The sequence below is a fragment of the Rhinoderma darwinii genome, chromosome 7, assembly GCF_050947455.1.
Source record: "Rhinoderma darwinii isolate aRhiDar2 chromosome 7, aRhiDar2.hap1, whole genome shotgun sequence".
Lineage (NCBI taxonomy): Eukaryota > Metazoa > Chordata > Amphibia > Anura > Rhinodermatidae > Rhinoderma > Rhinoderma darwinii.
Genome location: NC_134693.1, coordinates 56,588,991 through 56,606,935, shown reverse-complemented (window position 1 = coordinate 56,606,935; position 17,945 = coordinate 56,588,991). Strand labels below are relative to the sequence as shown.

Below are 17,945 nucleotides of genomic sequence, written 5' to 3'. Positions count from 1 at the left end.
GTTTATACATGGATTCACTGCATATGTAAATCTCACACTAACTTTGTATTTTGAAAGTATATGTACTTGATTATTGATTTGTATTTGCTGATTGGCACTTTTTTTAAATACTGCTGTGTGTTCACATGTCACTTGCTTGAGAAAGGCTCTAGTGTTTGGAGCTGAAACGTCGGACATGGGGCAATAAAGTACCCTCTTTTTTTCACCTTTAACTACGGTGTGCTGCCTGTTTTTGGATTGCTGTATTACTGGGATCTTGGTCTACTCCCATGGGTTTGCAGCCACATCTCTAAACTGGTGCTGCTGGATCCTCTGGATAGATAGATAGATAGATAGATGATAGATAGATAGATAGATAGATAGATAGATAGATAGATAGATAGATAGATAGATAGATAGATAGATAGATAGATAGATAGATAGATAGATACTTTATTTATCCCCAAAGGGAAATTGGTTTACAGTTGTAACTCCCATTTACAGTACATATTATACAAACAATACAACATACATCGACAACATATAATAAAATATGTATTAAAAAGCATTATCACACACTACAAAAACATATTATAAAGTGCAATAGCTTTTGGATTAAAAGATCTTATAAATCGTTCTTTCCTACATCGAAATTGTAGCAATCGATCACTAAAAACAGCTTTGTTTATCGATTAAAATGCTATGCAACGGATGCAATTCCTCTAATTTAATTGCACTAATCTTCCTTAATAACCTTTTATTTAAGACCTCCTCAAATAAAGGCACCTCACTAACCATGATCGCTTTTCCCTTTTCGATCACCTTATTCAATTTATTCTTTTCAGCTTCTCTAATGTTACCTCCCCAACAAACGGCACCATAAAATATAACGCTAGCGACCACAGAGTTATAAAACATTAACATCATTTTATCACACAAATTAAACGAGCGCAAATTACGTAAAAAATACAACCTGCTCATTGCCTTTTTGTACACCTTTTCTGTTTTCTCTATCCAATCCAAATTCTGGTCCAAATATATACCCAAATATTTGTATGATCTGACTCTCTCCACTTCCTGATTTAGAATAGACCGGTCTTTTTTTTCTGCGTAAATCAATAATCACTTCTTTTGTTTTCCCAATATTTAATTCCAACCCATTATCCACACTCCATTTAACAAATTCAGATCCCTATATTCTTTATCACAGTCTCCCTTTACTGCCCCCCTAATTACGGAATCATCAGAGAATTTCTGCAGATGACAACTTCCAGTATTGTACCTAAAATCTGCCGTATATAGCGCAAATAAAAACGGCGATAAAATAGTCCCCTGTGGTGCTCCAATATCACTTATTTCTATCCTCGATGTACATTCCCCACTCCGCACACACTGGGGGCGTCCCATTAAATAATCAAATATCCAATTAGACACTCTAGGGTTAATTTGAATTCCTTCCAATTTATTTTTCATTAGATCCGGCCTTATCAAAGTAAAAGCACTAGAAAAATCAAAAACATGACTCTCACTATTACCCCCTGCGCCTCCAAAAAAGAGTACTCCCTATGTAAAAAATATAAAACTGCGTCCTCCACCCCAATTCTACGTTTATAGGCAAACTGTAAAGGATCCTCGTATTCTACCACAACAGATTTAAGGTACCCCAACATTAGCCTTTCAAACACCTTCATCATATGAGAAGTTAATACCACCGGTCGATAATCACCCACCCTCAAGGGTTTTGCTATTTTCTGGCATAGCCTAAGAGCCATATAGCCAAGGCAGGCCTGGGGGCTTTTGTTAGGCCCCCCAGCTGTCATGGCAATGCATCGGGGGCCTGCAATCACATTTGCAGGCCTCAGATGGGTGATAGAGGTAGGCCTCTCCCTCAGTAAACCACTTATATGAAATGGTCGCTATTGACCACAGCATCTAAGGGGTTAATCGGTCACGATCTAAGGAAACTTTGATCACTACCATTAGAGCAGGTTCCCGGCTATCATGAGACAGCAGAGTACCCGCTCCAACCTGCACAGGACACCTTTGCAGGACTTAGACTAGGCTGCTGTGAAAAGGCGACGGGCTAACCTAAGGCATGTTAGTCACTGCAGTGGAAAGGCGTATTAGTGGTCACTAACGGGTTAAAACATCTGAAACCTTTCTACCAAACATATATTATAGCAGCCATGACCAGACAGTATTTTTGTACAATAAAACTGTATGTGCGCAGTCAGATTACTATTTGGATACTACACCTTTGTCAGGCCACCCAGTCCTAGGAATGTCAGCAGTGTCAGGACTAACTTCCCTAAAAACCATACCAATTTTTTATGCCACAAGAAACGCCACAAAACCAGTACATGTAAAAACACCCTGAACATGGGTGGTATTTTTGGGTGGAAGACGTGGCAACCCTACCTGATTATCAAGTACTGACCATGCAGAAGAACACAAAGTATATGAGGAATAACTTAGTATAAGGACAGTCGTGACAATACAGAATGAGCATAATCAGTGTTATTAGACAAACAAGGCTTGTTCTCCTGAGGACACCGGTGGAGTGACAGCCATAGATCACAGAATAAGGTGTGTGCGCAATGCCAAAATATGCCAGGCGGGGCAGGAGCTGTCAAGGGCTGTAAACAGCCGGATTGCCATGTGGGGCGTAAGCCGCTGAATAGGCCCAAATCCTGGACTGCCAGGCGGGGCACAAGCCATCAAGGGCTGATAATGGCCGAGTTGTCATCATATAGTTGCATTTATTAACTGGTTCCCGACCGCTGGCTGTGTTTTTACGGCCAGCGGTCAGGGTCCTTAAAACCCGAGCCATAGACTTTTTACGGCTCGGGTTTTAACTTGCTGCCCAAAGCGATCGGGCAGCTGAATGCCGGGTCTCCGGCTGTCAGTGACTGCCGGGGACCCTGAGGAGAGGATAGAAGCAGCTTTCGCTGCTTCTGTCTTCTCTGATTACTTGTACACAGCGCTCAATGAACGCTGTGTATAGGAATAGAGACAGCGGCCGCGCCGCTGTCTCTATTGCTCTCGGTGTTCATGTGACTGGTCACATGATCGCCGGGTGTCATTAGTGACAGACTGCTGCTGGGTCTTACTAGACCCAGCACAGCCCTATTAGTGACAATCGTCACTATGAGAGGGCTGATTTCCCCTGTATCTGGGGCTGCTGTGCAGCTCCAGTTACAGTGGAGAAACATGGTGTAAAAGAAAGAAAAAATATATATAAAGTTCCCCAAAGGTCTTTTTTGACCTTTGAGGGACAGACCATAGTAATAAAAAAATAAAAGTAACGTAAAGTGCAAAATTTTTTTTATAATAAATACACATAAAATACCCACCCCAAAAAAAAACGTTCCCCCCGCCAATCATTGTTGTAACTCTAGCGCTGACCCAATTACTCTAATATAGACATGTAATATATTAAAATTTACGGTAGACAATGACGATCACAAATAAGAGGTCTATTTTAGGGTAAAACTATGTTATTACCAAAAAAAAAAATAGCTGAAACGTAAAAAAGCATATTTTTTTACTATTATTTTCAAATTTTAAGAATAAAAATTCTAAAATAGCAAAAAGGATGTTTATAAAAATGATAAAAAAAAGAAACCTGCATTGTCTACGGAAAAAACATCGCAAAAATCACGTCGTTAGCCCAACCAATAAAAAAGTTATAGCCATTTAACTAACACACGCTAAAAAGGGCTAAACGGTGTCTGGTCCTGAAGGCTCAAAATAGCCCGGTCCTGAACTGGTTAAAAGACTGTGTTGTTGCATTTGGAACATTCAAGAATTCTGCCTCTCTAAGAGAGTTCATCTCCAAAAAAATGTGAATATTTTATCACCCGTGTCGGCGAAGATCTTGTACCAGTATCAAGGTGTGCCGCAAGGTTTCCTATTGTGGGCTACTTGGTTACAAAACAAACCTGATCAGTAGGCCACGTGCAAAATATGTAAAATTATGGAGACCTGTATGGTGCAGAGAAGACAAACCAACCCACATATTGGAATGAATGAAACATTTGCAATTGCTTCTAAAGGGTATTTCAAAAACGAAAGGAAATGCAAACAGAATTTTAAAAAGAATATCAATTTTCAACATGGCGGATAGCTTTATTGCAGCTTTATCAGAGACCACACAGGGTGTTGCCCTCAAGAACAAGGTTCCACATTCTGACCACATGAAAACGCTGCCATTTATACAGCAGAAAATGATTTTTTTAGAATCCTTATTAGGAATAATACGTTTTTTCTATATACTAAAATAATATTTTTTTTATACAAATTTCTGCAATATCATTCTTGTTCAGTGCACACTTACCGGATTTGACTTCTATCTCTGCACTCGCTGTGCTCTTACATTCATCATGCATGGCCAGAATAGTCAAGCTGTATACCCCCCCACAATGAAGTGGGGACAATAGGCAGGTATTGTCTGATATGTCTGCAGTGATAACATCACCCTGGCTTCCTACAGCTGTGGCAGAATAGCCGGTAGCTCCATGACTGATATCCCAAAACACATTAAGTGCATTTTCTTCGCACATCATTGTAGTGTTTATATTCTGAGGAACACATGGCACTAGAGTCAAAGAGAGAAGGGAGTGACATTAAACACTAACTTCTCCACAAGAAAGCCTAGGCCTCATGCACACGACCGTATTTTTTCCCACCCGTAAATACTGGCGTAAATACGGGTCCGGTGTCACACGTATTCCACCCGTTTTGCACCAGTATTTACGAACCCGTGCCTGTAAATATGGGTCTGGTGTCACACGTATTCCACCCGTATTTACGAGCACGTTTTTGTCGGCAAAATAGCACTGCACTAATCAGCAGCCCCTTCTCTCTATCAGTGCAGGATAGAGAGAAGGGACAGCCTTTTCTGTAATAAAAGTTAAAGAAATTCATACTTACCCGGCCGTTGTCTTGGTGACGCGTCCCTCTCTTCACATCCAGCCCGACATCCCTGGATGACGCGGCAGTCCATGTGACCGCTGCAGCCTGTGATTGACCTGTGATTGGATGCAGCGGTCACATGGCCTGAAACGTCATCCAGGACGTCGGGCCGGATGTCGAGAGGGACGCGTCACCAAGGCAACGGGCGGGAGACCAGACTGGAGGAAGCAGGAAGTTGTCGGTAAGTATGAACGTCTTTTATTTTTATTTTTTACAGGTTTATACTGATCGGTAGTCACTGTCCAGGGTGCTGAAAGAGTTACTGCCGATCAGTTAACTCTTTCAGCTCCCTGGACAGTGACTATTTACTGACGTCGCTTAGCAATGCTGCCGTAATGACGGGTGCACACATGTAGCCACCCGTTATTACGAGAGCTCCATAGACTTCTATGGACTGTCCGTGCCGTTATTACGGCCTGAAATAGGACATGTTCTATCTTTTTCAACGGCACGGGCACCTTCCCGTGAGAAAACGGGAAGGCACCCGTCGCCAATAGAAGTCTATGAGCCCGTTATTACGGGTCGTGATTACGACCCGTAATAACGGGAGTTTTTACGGTCGTGTGCATGAGGCCTTATAAAATAAATCAGGGCTCCTGTAAATTATTTGTTTGTCTTCTTTGAAACCAAGGCTATGTTCACATCTCCGTTCCGACGTTACGTCTGAGCTTTCCATCGGAATAGAGCCATGACTGACACAAACTGAAAACAAAGGTTTCCGTTTCCATCACCAATGATTTCAATGGTGACGGATCCGGTCCCAATGGTTTCAGTTTGTCTCTGTTGTGCAAGGGTTCCGTCGTTTTGACGGAATGATCCTGAAAACTACAAGAAATTGATACAGAAAGTATAATGAAAGCGGAGAAAAACGTTATTTGCTAAAACCAAAATACCACTTTAATTTATGACTGCATGTATAATGTATTACAGCAAAAGACCCAAACACAAGTATTTGTTAACTCCTTGGAGACACAGCCAATTTGAGTTTTTTTATTTTCGTTTTTTTTCATCCCCGCCTTCCAAAAGCCATCTTTTCTTTCTTTGTTTTTTGTCGACATAGACGTATGAGTGCTTGTTTTTTGCGGGACAAGTTGTAGTTTGTCATCACACCATTTATTGTACCGCTTAATGTACTGGGAAGCTGATTTTTTTGTTTGTTTTTACGGCGCCCATCAGGCAGTAAAAACTACATGTGCACCTTATTCTACAGGTTGATACAATTATGGCGATACCAAATTTATATGTTTTACCCCTTTTTTTTTTTTTTTTACAAAACAATTTGCTAAAAAAAAAATGTTTTGTGTCGCCATGTTCTGAGAGCCATAACTTTTTTATTTTTCCGTCACTTTAGCGATATGAGGGCTTCATTTTTGCAAAGCGAGCTGTAGTTTTCCCCGATACCATTTTGGGGTATAGTCGACTTTTTGATCACTTTTTATATCATTTTTTTTTGGAGAGCTAAGGTGACTAAAAATCAGCAATTTGTGTGTTTCATAATCATTTTTTTTACGCCGTTCACCGAGCGGGTTAAACAACGCTATATTGTGATAGCTCTGACTTTTACGGACGTGGTTTTTACCAGTTATGTTAACTTTTATTTTTTTTTAACATTAGTTTAGGGGGAATACGGGAAAAGGCGCGTTTTTTGAACTTTTAATACTTTTTTTTTAACATAAAAAAACTTTATTTAACTGTTTTATTAGTCTCCCTAGGAGATTTGAACCGGCAATTGTTGGATCGCTTGCATGATATACTGCGATACTAATGTATCGCAGTATATCGTGATACTGACAGTCTCCTTTGAAGCTCTGCCTCAGACACACTTACCTGTTTTAAATGTAGTTTTAGTGCTATTCTGTCCCGTGCATGTTCCATCTTCAGCCCAAACAGTTGCTGTGTAATTCTGTCCACATTGTAATTTGGGAGTCTCACAGAATGTGTTAGTTGTGTTGCAAGTTAAGGTATTAACTCCTTCCACTACAGCCATATATGACCTGGCATTGCGGCTAATGTCCCATTGTATAAAACCTGAATTATTATCACATGATGCATAGGCTTCTAAAATCTGTGGAGGGCAAGGAACTAGAGAAAAGAGAAGAAAGAAAGAAATAATTCCATGCTGCTGTTTATCTACCATGTGAAGAAGACTTTTTTTGTCATTTAGGACTTACTTGTCTTAATATGGACAGAATTATTCCCATTGCTGATGCAATTTGCGGATTTACTGCTCAAGATGATGTCATACTCCATGTCACATAGTAGGTTGTCAAATTCATAGTGGGTATTCGTGGTTGTAATGGAAGTCTCATTCAGTCCTGTAATAGCTGTGACTGTGTATGTAGTTGCTCCAGGAGTCTCATCCCATGATAGAGATACAGAATGAGTCTCACAGTTTATAGAGTTTACAAGATGAGTAGGAACGCAGGGCGCTAAAACGAAATAACTAAAATTATTCATTGCATCTCAGCTGAAATACTAATGCGGTACCCAAAACTTATCATTTCTCTACTGTTTTTTTTTTTTTTCTTATTCAAATTTTTATTGAGTTTCAGAACACAAAATTTACAAAACATAGTGGAGGGAAGGCCTCCACACCTAAATAAAAACAAACAAGGTCAGTGGACCAAAGCAAAAACAAACAAAACACCAAAAGGAAAATCAATAATGTGCAACACATCTCAACATGAAAAAGAGTGGTCGGTATACAACAGTAGCATGAGTAATCCTAGAGGCATAACAACAGAATGTACAGCGAGACTTCTCTACTGTTTTTTAAACATTTTGTACACTACAGTAATAATAATAATAATAATCTTTATTTATATAGCGCCAACATATTCCGCAGCACTTTACAATTTAGAGTGAGGACCCTGCTCGCAAGAGCTTACACTCTATTAGGAAATAAGGGACAGTAAATGTAACAAGTGCTCTTCAAAGAGGCTCTGTCACCAGATTATAAGTGCCCTATCTCCTACATAATCTGAACGGCGCTGTAATGTAGATAACAGCAGTGGTTTTTATTTTGAAAAACGATCATTTTTTAGGAAGTTATGAGCAATTTTAGATTTATTCTAATTAGTTTCTTAAAGACCAACTGGGCGTGTTTTTACTTTTGACCAAGTGGGTGTTGTACAGAGAAGTGTATGAGGCTGACCAATCAGTGACCAATCAGTGTCCTACACGTCTCATTGTTCCAGCCCAGCATGATCCACAGCTCAGTGTGATTGTGCAGTGAAAGAAGCTGGGCTGGAACAATGAGAAGTGTATGATGCTGATTGGTCACTGATTGGTCAGCATCATACGCTTCTTTACAACACCCACTTGGTCAAAAGTAAAAACACGCCCAGTTGGTCTTTAAGAAACTAATTAGCATAAATCTAAAATTGCTCATAACTTGCTAAAAAATGATAGTTTTTCTAAATAAAAACCACTGCTGTTCTCTACATTACAGCACCGATCACATCATGTAGGAGATAGGGCATTTATAATCTGGTGACAGAGCCTCTTTAAAGAGGCTCTGTCACCAGATTCTCAAATCCCTATCTCCTATTGCATGTGATCGGCGCTGTAATGTAGATAACAGTAACGTTTTTTGTTTTTTTTAAACGTTCATTTTTGGCCAAGTTATGAGCTATTTTATATATATGCAAATGAGCTTTGAAATGGACAATTGGGCGTTTTTTTTTCGTTATGTCCAACTGGGCGTATATTGTGTTTTTAACTGGGCGTGTTTATGTGTATGACGCTGACCAATCAGTGACCAGTCAGCGTCATACACTCCTCTCCATTCATTTACACAGCAGCGATGTGCAGCCACATACAGAGATTAATGGTTAATCAAGTGTCCTGATAATGAATACACATGAAATCCAGCCTGGACGTCATGTGTATTCAGAATCCAGAAGAGGCTGGACGTAGCCTGCAGGGCTTAAGGGGAAGCCTCCATGACCTCACTGGTAGGGAAAGGGTTAATAGGTAAGGGAGAGTTGGAGGGAGAGTTAGGAGGAGGTGGAGGAGGGACAAGGAGGAGTCAGGGGGCCGTTGCTGAGCTTCCCGCTGTTTGCGGCATTGAGCCGGAAGCAGCGGGAGGAGTAACACAGGGAGAGACAAGCTCCCCGTTGCCCGCGCTCGCTCAGTATGGCAGAGGCAGTGTTGTTAGAGCAGCTGCGTGCTGCTGCTGTGCACCACGGTCCCGGATGGCTGGAGGAGACCGTGGCTGCATTAGCAAGGATCCCGGACGCCATGTTGCCACGTCAGGCCCGGCGTTCGGGGTCTGTTGCAGGAGACGGGCTCCCCTCCCCCGGCCCCCTTCCTAGCATGGCGGCGGGGGGGGGAGTCGGCAACAACTGCTCCTGTCCGGAGCAGGCAGAGAGCGTTGCCGGGGGTGACGGCGATGCAGGCCGGGTCGACTCGTCCCTCCCGGCGGTCTCGACCTCCAGAGCGCCTCAGTCCTGAGGCAGTCCCGCGGACACGGCGTCGCAGAGGGAGCCCGATCTCGGACGCTGCAGGCCAGGCAGCTGGGGGGACCGCCCCTTCCCAGGCCCTGCGTCCTGGCAGGAATCCCAAGCCGCGACGGGGTCCGGCGGTGAGCAGGGAGTCGCAGGCCGGGCTCCCTGTCACCCCTCCACCATCGGATGGAAGATTTGGAGGACGAGGTACGGCCGCCCCGCCTGGTGATGTTCCGGCCAGGGGGCAGGCTTCTTCAGGATCATCGAGACGGACGCCTAGATCTGCAGCGACGTTGAGGCAACAGGTCCAGTCGGAAGTCTGGGTTCCATCGGTCGGGCGGCAGGTTGCCGGCCCATCAGTCAGCGCTTCATCATCTCCGATCCGAAGATGTCGGTGGGATGGCCAGTCGTCTGCGAGAGAGGAGCTGGAGGAAGGTGAACTGGACGTGTATCGTCGAGGTCAGGATGGTCCGGCTGACGGGAACACAGCGCCTGTGCGGCCCGGTGAGTGTGTAACTCCATCATTGTCATATCCAGCGATTTTTATGTCGGGTGTCGGCGGGGGGGGCTGCTAGCGTCGCATCGGTGGCCGGTAGTGGCGCGGGCGGGCGCGATGGCGCGGGTCTGGCAGATTTAGTGGGTTGCTTGAGGGAGCTGGTCGGGCGCCTAGACAGGGCGGCGGCGCCGGTAGCTACGGAAGTGTCCCCGGCGGTAGTGTGGGAGGGCCCCAGGGACGTGGGATTGGTACAGGCGTGGCCCGTGCTGGCGATTAGGGAGGGGGTCGCGGTGTCGGTACAGACCGAGGCACAAAAGGATGGCGATCGGGTGTGTATTGATGACCGTGCTCGGGGCGAGGTGTACGTTTGTTTCGAAGGTCCGTTGGGGGCGCATTTAAAGCAGGAGGTGCGCGAGCGGATCTGGAAGGACGAATATGTTGAGATTTTTTCTCTCTTGCCGCTCGCTAAATTTAATTTGGATAAGAGCAAGCGGGACGAGAGTAAAAAGGACGAGGAGGAACGGCGGCGGTATAGGCTTATCCCGCAGACGTTCGTTAATTGGTCGCAGGCGTTCGCCATATTGGCTAGTGTGATAGGGGAAAAGGCGCCGGAAAATTGCTCGGCGTTGTTTTGTTATTTTGATGCCATTGGGGAGGCTCATAGGGTGTATGGGGGTCAGGCGTGGCTGCGATACGATGAGCAATTCCGTCAGCGGAAAGCGGTTCGGCCGGCGATTCGGTGGGACCAGAAGGATATTGCTCTCTGGTTACGGGTTACGGCTCCGGTTAGGCAGTCCTTTCCCGGGAGCGCCGGCCAGGGAGGCCAGTCTAGTCAGGTTGGACAAAGCGGCGGGGGAAAGGCGGGTTTTTGCTGGCAATTTAATGAAGGCCAGTGTAAGTTCGGGGCCACGTGCAAGTTCAAGCACGTGTGTTCCGAGTGTAATGGTGCATCACACGGGGCGGCAAAATGTCTGCGAAAAAAGAGGTCAGGGAACCAGCCCTCCGCGGCTGGTCAAGGGGGTGTCGCCGGTGAGGGTGGAAAAGATGGCCCCATATCTAAATGAGTATCTGGATAGGGGCGCGGCTAAGTTGCTTTACGAAGGGTTTCGTGTTGGTTTTGTTATTCCTCCGCCTCCTTATGAGGTTCCGGTTACGCGGAGGAATTTAAAATCGGCTTACTTGCATGCAAAAGTCGTGTCGGAAAAGTTGTTAAAAGAGGTTTCGTTGGGCCGCATGTCGGGGCCGTTTGTTGAGTCGCCTGTAAAAGATTTAGTTGTGTCCCCGTTGGGTATTGTCCCTAAACGCGAGCCCGGAAAATTTCGTTTGATTCAACATTTATCGTATCCCAAGGGTTCGTCAGTAAATGACGGGATTGATCACGAGTTGTGCTCCGTAGTCTATACCTCATTCGATAAGGCGGTGGGTTTAGTGCGGGCTGCGGGTCCAGGTGCGCTGCTAGCAAAAACCGACATCGAGGCGGCTTTCAGGTTGTTGCCAGTTCATCCAGAAAGCCAACGGCTGTTGGGTTGTTTTTGGAATGGGGCTTTTTACGTGGATCGATGCCTTCCGATGGGGTGTTCCCTTTCTTGTGCATAGTTCGAGGCGTTTAGTACCTTCGTGGAGTGGGTAACGAGGGGAGTATCCGGGGTCGACTCGTTGATCCATTACTTAGATGATTTCTTGTGCGTTGGCCCGGGGGGTTCGCCGGTTTGCGGTAATTTGCTTTATGCGCTACAGAAGGTGGCGAGGGATTTTGGGATCCTTTTGGCGCCAGAAAAAACGGAGGGCCCGGTAGCGACGATTTGTTTTTTGGGAATTGAAATAGATTCGGTGGCAATGGAGTGTCGTCTCCCTGCGGATAAGCTGGGTGCTTTGAGGCTGGAGGTACGGCGGGCTTGTAGACTGAAGAAAATGACGCTGCGGGAGCTTCAGTCGCTGCTGGGGAAGTTGATTTTCGCCTGCCGGATTATGCCAATGGGGAGGGTGTTTGGTAGACGGTTGGCGGCGGCAACGGTGGGAGTGCGTGCGCCGCATCATTTTGTGCGGCTCAAGGAGGAGCATCGAGCTGATCTTCAGGTTTGGGATGACTTCTTGGGCCAGTACAATGGTCGCTCGCTGTGGATGGCCCCAGCGCAGGATACGAGTGATTTGAATATTTTTACGGATGCGGCTGGGGCGGGCGGTTTTGGAGCTTACGGGGAGGTCTGTGGTGCGCAGGTCAATGGCCGGCTAGTTGGGTGTCCAGTGGACTCACGCGGAATCTGGCCCTGCTCGAGCTGTTCCCCATCGTGGTGGCGGCGACCATTTGGGGGGACAGGCTCAGGGATAAGAAGGTTTGTTTTTACTGCGACAACATGGGGGTGGTGCTGGCCATTAATAACATCACGGCGTCCTCTCCTCCGGTAGTTCAATTGTTGCGACATTTAGTGTTGGTGTGTTTGTCGTTGAACGCGTGGGTGGTGGCGGTGCATGTGCCGGGAGTAAGGAATTGTATCGCTGACGCTCTTTCTCGCTCGCAGTGGGACCGGTTTCGGCGATTGGCACCGGGAGCGGAACGTCTCGGTTTGGCTTGTCCGGAACATCTTTGGGATCTGGTCTCGGTCCCGTAGAACAACTGGTACAAAGGTCTTTGGCGCGCACGACGTGGAGTGCTTATTCTGCTTGTTGGAGGCAGTGGGAGGAGTGGGTAAGAGAGTTGGGTGACGTCAATACGGATAGAGACAGGTTGGTGGCACTTTTGTAATGGTTAGGGGACGCCTGGGAGGCGGGGTTTTCAGTGGCAAAGGTGAACCGGTTCATATCTGCGGTGGCGTTTGGTTTTAAGTTGCGAGGCTTTCAAGATGTATCTAAGGACTTTCTGGTGTCACAGGCTTTGAAGGGGTTGCGCCGAGGTAGAGTGGAGGCGGATAGTAGAAGGCCTGTGTCGTTTGCTTTGCTTAGCCAATTAGGGAAGGGTAAGCTGATAGTTTTGTTTGCCCTCCCGGGGTCGGTTATGTGCCCAGTAGAGTGCATGCAGGGTTTTAAGCCGCAAGCGGGGTCTCCAGATTTGCCTTTGTTACGTCATGTGGACGGGTCGTTTTTGTCCAGGTTTCAGTTTGGAGCTGTATTTAAGGAATGTCTGACGGCGGTTGGTGTCGCGGCGGGCTCATATTCATCTCATTCCTTCAGGATTGGCGCAGCAACTGAAGCGGGGCGCTGGGGGTTGGATGATGAAGGGGTGCGGCGCATTGGTCGTTGGGAGTCCAACAGATTTAAGTCCTATGTCCGCTCCATTTGTTATGAGGTTGTGGTTAACGCTTTAAAAATGTTTTGTATGGCGGTGTCTAATTGTTTTCCATTTCAGATTCGCCTCCGTGTTTGGTGTGGTTGCTGGGTCATTCGTACGTGCACTGGGGGGCTTTGAGGGCGGACGTCCGCCCGGACGGTCGCCAGTTGCGCATTCCACGACAGGATGCGGTTGTGCATTGGCTGGGATTTAGAGGTATGTCATGGAGCAGGGGGTTGGCAGAATTCCAGACATATGCCCGGCTTGATAGGGTTCCGGAGGTCTTAGTGTTGCACGTGGGTGGGGATGACTTAGGAGTCCGCCCCTTTCGTGAGTTGGTGCGGGATATCAAACACGATATGTTGTGTTTGTGGGTTTCTTATCCCAAGTTGGTGATAGTGTGGTCGGACATAGTCCCGAGGAAACATTGGCGGTTGGCTAGGTCAGTGGAGAGAGTCAATAAGGCTCGCATTAAAGTTAATCGGGCGGTGTCCCGTTTCGTAGCAAAAATCGGGGGCATTTGTGTGCGGCACAGGGATTTGGAGTCAGGAGTGGGGAACTTCTGGAGGGGTGATGGGGTTCATCTGACCGAGGTTGGCATTGATCTTTGGAGCTTGGCGATAGCAGAAGGAATAGAAAGGGCGGTGGTGGTGTGGCGGAACTCACAGGCTTAAGGTGGTCAAGGCCTGTTTCGCTGTGGCGTGGGGAGTCCTTGAGGCCAGTCAGTACAAAATGGTGGGGGGGTCGCATCGGGGGTATGCGTCCCCCAAAAAAGGTACATGGTTGAAGACTTCATCGGGTGTTATCCCTTTGAAGTGGTCTTCTGGTGGAAGGTATATCACTTGAAGGCTTCATCGGGTGTTATCCCTTTGAAGTGGACTTCTAGTGGTCGGTATATCACTTGAGGGCTTCATCGGGTGTTATCCCTTTGAAGTGGACTTCTAGTGGTTGGAGCCATCTGCAGAGGTGAACGGTGCTTCCGAGCTGGTTTACGGCTGGAGGTAATTGGTGGTTTGCAGATGGCTAACTCGGTGTGTTCTTAAAAAAAGGAATATCTGAAAGGGCTTCAAGGACTTCCTCTGCTCGGGTTAATGTTAACGTTAAAATTGTTATTTACGATTCTGACCCATGTTGGGTCATGTGAATTATTAGGAGGAATTCTCTGGTGGATTCCTAACTAGTTATCCGAATGTTTCGGATTTAAATTGTTTTTATAAAACTGTGAAATTAATAAACGGCTGCTGTGGCCATTTCACATCCAACCTCGGTGTCACGTGTCTTTCCTAAAGGTGGGGGTGGAGGGATAAGATGGGTAAGGGAAGGTTCATTAACACACGACTCTACTTAGGCAGGTCAAGAAGAGGCTGGACGCAGCCTGCAGGGCTTAAGGGGAAGCCTCCATGACCTCACTGGTAGGGAAAGGGTTAATAGGTAAGGGAGAGTTGGAGGGAGAGATAGGAGGAGGTGGAGGAGGGACAAGAAGGAGTCAGGGGGCCGTTGCTGAGCTTCCCGCTGTTTGCGGCATTGAGCCGGAAGCAGCGGGAGGAGTAACACAGGGAGAGACAAGCTCCCACCCTCCCGCCCTTGGTTTGTTACCCCTGGGGTCTTTATGTACGTCCGTTTATGAGTGTTGTCTTTGTTTTGTGTGCTTATTTAACATGTTTTTTCCTTTTTCCGGAGTAGGTTCTGTTGTCATGGCAGCTGGCGGGGGGAGTCCTTGAGGCCAGTCAGTACAAAATGGTGGGGGGGTCGCATCGGGGGTATGCGTCCCCCAAAAAAGGTACATGGTTGAAGACTTCATCGGGTGTTATCCCTTTGAAGTGGTCTTCTGGTGGAAGGTATATCACTTGAAGGCTTCATCGGGTGTTATCCCTTTGAAGTGTACTTCTTGTGGTCGGTATATCACTTGAGGGCTTCATCGGGTGTTATCCCTTTGAAGTGGACTTCTAGTGGTTGGAGCCATCTGCAGAGGTGAACGGTGCTTCCGAGCTGGTTTACGGCTGGAGGTAATTGGTGGTTTGCAGATGGCTAACTCGGTGTGTTCTTAAAAAAAGGAATATCTGAAAGGGCTTCAAGGACTTCCTCTGCTCGGGTTAATGTTAACGTTAAAATTGTTATTTACGATTCTGACCCATGTTGGGTCATGTGAATTATTAGGAGGAATTCTCTGGTGGATTCCTAACTAGTTATCCGAATGTTTCGGATTTAAATTGTTTTTATAAAACTGTGAAATTAATAAACGGCTGCTGTGGCCATTTCACATCCAACCTCGGTGTCACGTGTCTTTCCTAAAGGTGGGGGTGGAGGGATAAGATGGGTAAGGGAAGGTTCATTAACACACGACTCTACTTAGGCAGGTCAAGAAGAGGCTGGACGCAGCCTGCAGGGCTTAAGGGGAAGCCTCCATGACCTCACTGGTAGGGAAAGGGTTAATAGGTAAGGGAGAGTTGGAGGGAGAGTTAGGAGGAGGTGGAGGAGGGACAAGGAGGAGTCAGGGGGCCGTTGCTGAGCTTCCCGCTGTTTGCGGCATTGAGCCGGAAGCAGCGGGAGGAGTAACACAGGGAGAGACAAGCTCCCACCCTCCCGCCCTTGGTTTGTTACCCCTGGGGTCTTTATGTACGTCCGTTTATGAGTGTTGTCTTTGTTTTGTGTGCTTATTTAACATGTTTTTTCCTTTTTCCGGAGTAGGTTCTGTTGTCATGGCAGCTGGCGGGGGGAGTCCTTGAGGCCAGTCAGTACAAAATGGTGGGGGGGTCGCATCGGGGGTATGCGTCCCCCAAAAAAGGTACATGGTTGAAGACTTCATCGGGTGTTATCCCTTTGAAGTGGTCTTCTGGTGGAAGGTATATCACTTGAAGGCTTCATCGGGTGTTATCCCTTTGAAGTGGACTTCTAGTGGTCGGTATATCACTTGAGGGCTTCATCGGGTGTTATCCCTTTGAAGTGGACTTCTAGTGGTTGGAGCCATCTGCAGAGGTGAACGGTGCTTCCGAGCTGGTTTACGGCTGGAGGTAATTGGTGGTTTGCAGATGGCTAACTCGGTGTGTTCTTAAAAAAAGGAATATCTGAAAGGGCTTCAAGGACTTCCTCTGCTCGGGTTAATGTTAACGTTAAAATTGTTATTTACGATTCTGACCCATGTTGGGTCATGTGAATTATTAGGAGGAATTCTCTGGTGGATTCCTAACTAGTTATCCGAATGTTTCGGATTTAAATTGTTTTTATAAAACTGTGAAATTAATAAACGGCTGCTGTGGCCATTTCACATCCAACCTCGGTGTCACGTGTCTTTCCTAAAGGTGGGGGTGGAGGGATAAGATGGGTAAGGGAAGGTTCATTAACACGCGACTCTACTTAGGCAGGTCATGACACTTCTGACTCTTTTATTTGAGATTTCCAGCAAGGGAAACGAAATCTCGTTTACCTCCGTAATCTCGCGAGATTACGCGTGGTTTGCTGGAATCTCACAGAAAAGATTCAGAAGTGTCAGGATTCTGATTACACATGACGTCCAGGCTGGATTATCAGGACACTTGATTAACGTTAATCTCTGTGTATGTGGCTGCAGATCGCTGCTGTGTAAATGAATGGAGAGGAGTGTATGACGCTGACTGGTCACTGATTGGTCAGCGTCATACACGTAAACACGCCCAGTTAAAAACACAATACACGCCCAGTTGGACATAACGGAAAAAAAAACGCCCAATTGTCCATTTCAAAGCTCATTTGCATATATATAAAATTGCTCATAACTTGGCCAAAAATGAACGTTTAAAAAAAAACAAAAACGTTACTGTTATCTACATTGCAGCGCCGATCACATGCAATAGGAGATAGGGATTTGAGAATCTGGTGACAGAGCCTCTTTAAGTACAATGGTCCGGCCATAAAGCTGCATGAGCCGGTCACCAGCCAGTATCTGTGTATGACAGACATAAAGTACATTAGGCTGCAAGGAGTGAAGGGGATACTGCTGAATGAGGGGGTCAAGTCCTCATGACTAATGTAAAAGGGGGGGGGGCAGGGAAAGAATTCAGATTAGGGAATGTTATAGGCCTGTCCAAAAATATGTGTTTTCAGGGCATGTTTAAAACTGTGGATGTTGGGAATTCATCTGATTGTCTGGGGTAGCGCATTGCAGAGGATGGGTGCAGCACGAGAAAATCTTGGAGACGGGAGTGGGAGGTTTGGATTATGGAGGATTTTAATCTAAGGTTGTTGGCTAAAAATAAAAGTACAGTAACATCAATTCCATTTACACCGCGTTCCCAATTATTATGCACATTGGATTTAAGTGTCATAAACATTAATTTATTAGTTTTTCAATTAAACTCATGGATGGTATTGTGTCTTAGGGCTCTTTGGATCATTGTAATTAATCTCAGATACCTGTGATAATTAGTTTGCCAGATGTGCCCAATCAAAGGAAAACTACTTAAGAAGGACGTTCCACATTATTAAGCAGGTCACAGGTTTCAAGCAATATGGGAAAGAAAAAGGACCTCTCTGCTGCCGAAAAGCGTGAAATAGTGCAAAACATTGAATATTTGGATATTTGAAAACATTGGATATTTCAAGAAAACGTAAGCGTGATCATCGTACTGTGAAAAGATTTGTGGCTGATTCAGAGCACAGACGGGTTCCTTCAGATAAAGGCATAACGAGGAAGGTTTCTGCCAGACAAATTAATAGGATTAGGAGAGCAGCTGCTAAAATGCCAATGCAAAGCAGCAAACAGGTATTTGAAGCCGCTGGTGCCTCTGGAGTCCCGCGAACCTCAAGG

At 46.0% G+C, this 17,945-nt stretch overlaps 1 protein-coding gene across 1 annotated transcript in view; it reads right to left on the bottom strand.

The window, feature by feature from the left end:
• The window catches only part of LOC142657896 (uncharacterized), a 92,914-nt gene that overhangs the window by 22,664 nt on the left and 52,305 nt on the right, over window positions 1-17,945 (bottom strand). Inside the window, exons 25-27 of the mRNA XM_075833415.1 lie at window positions 7,125-7,382; window positions 6,781-7,035; window positions 4,316-4,576 (exon numbers count right to left, since the gene is read on the bottom strand). Coding sequence (XP_075689530.1) covers window positions 4,316-4,576; window positions 6,781-7,035; window positions 7,125-7,382 — 774 coding nt within the window. The remainder of the gene's footprint in view (window positions 1-4,315; window positions 4,577-6,780; window positions 7,036-7,124; window positions 7,383-17,945) is intronic.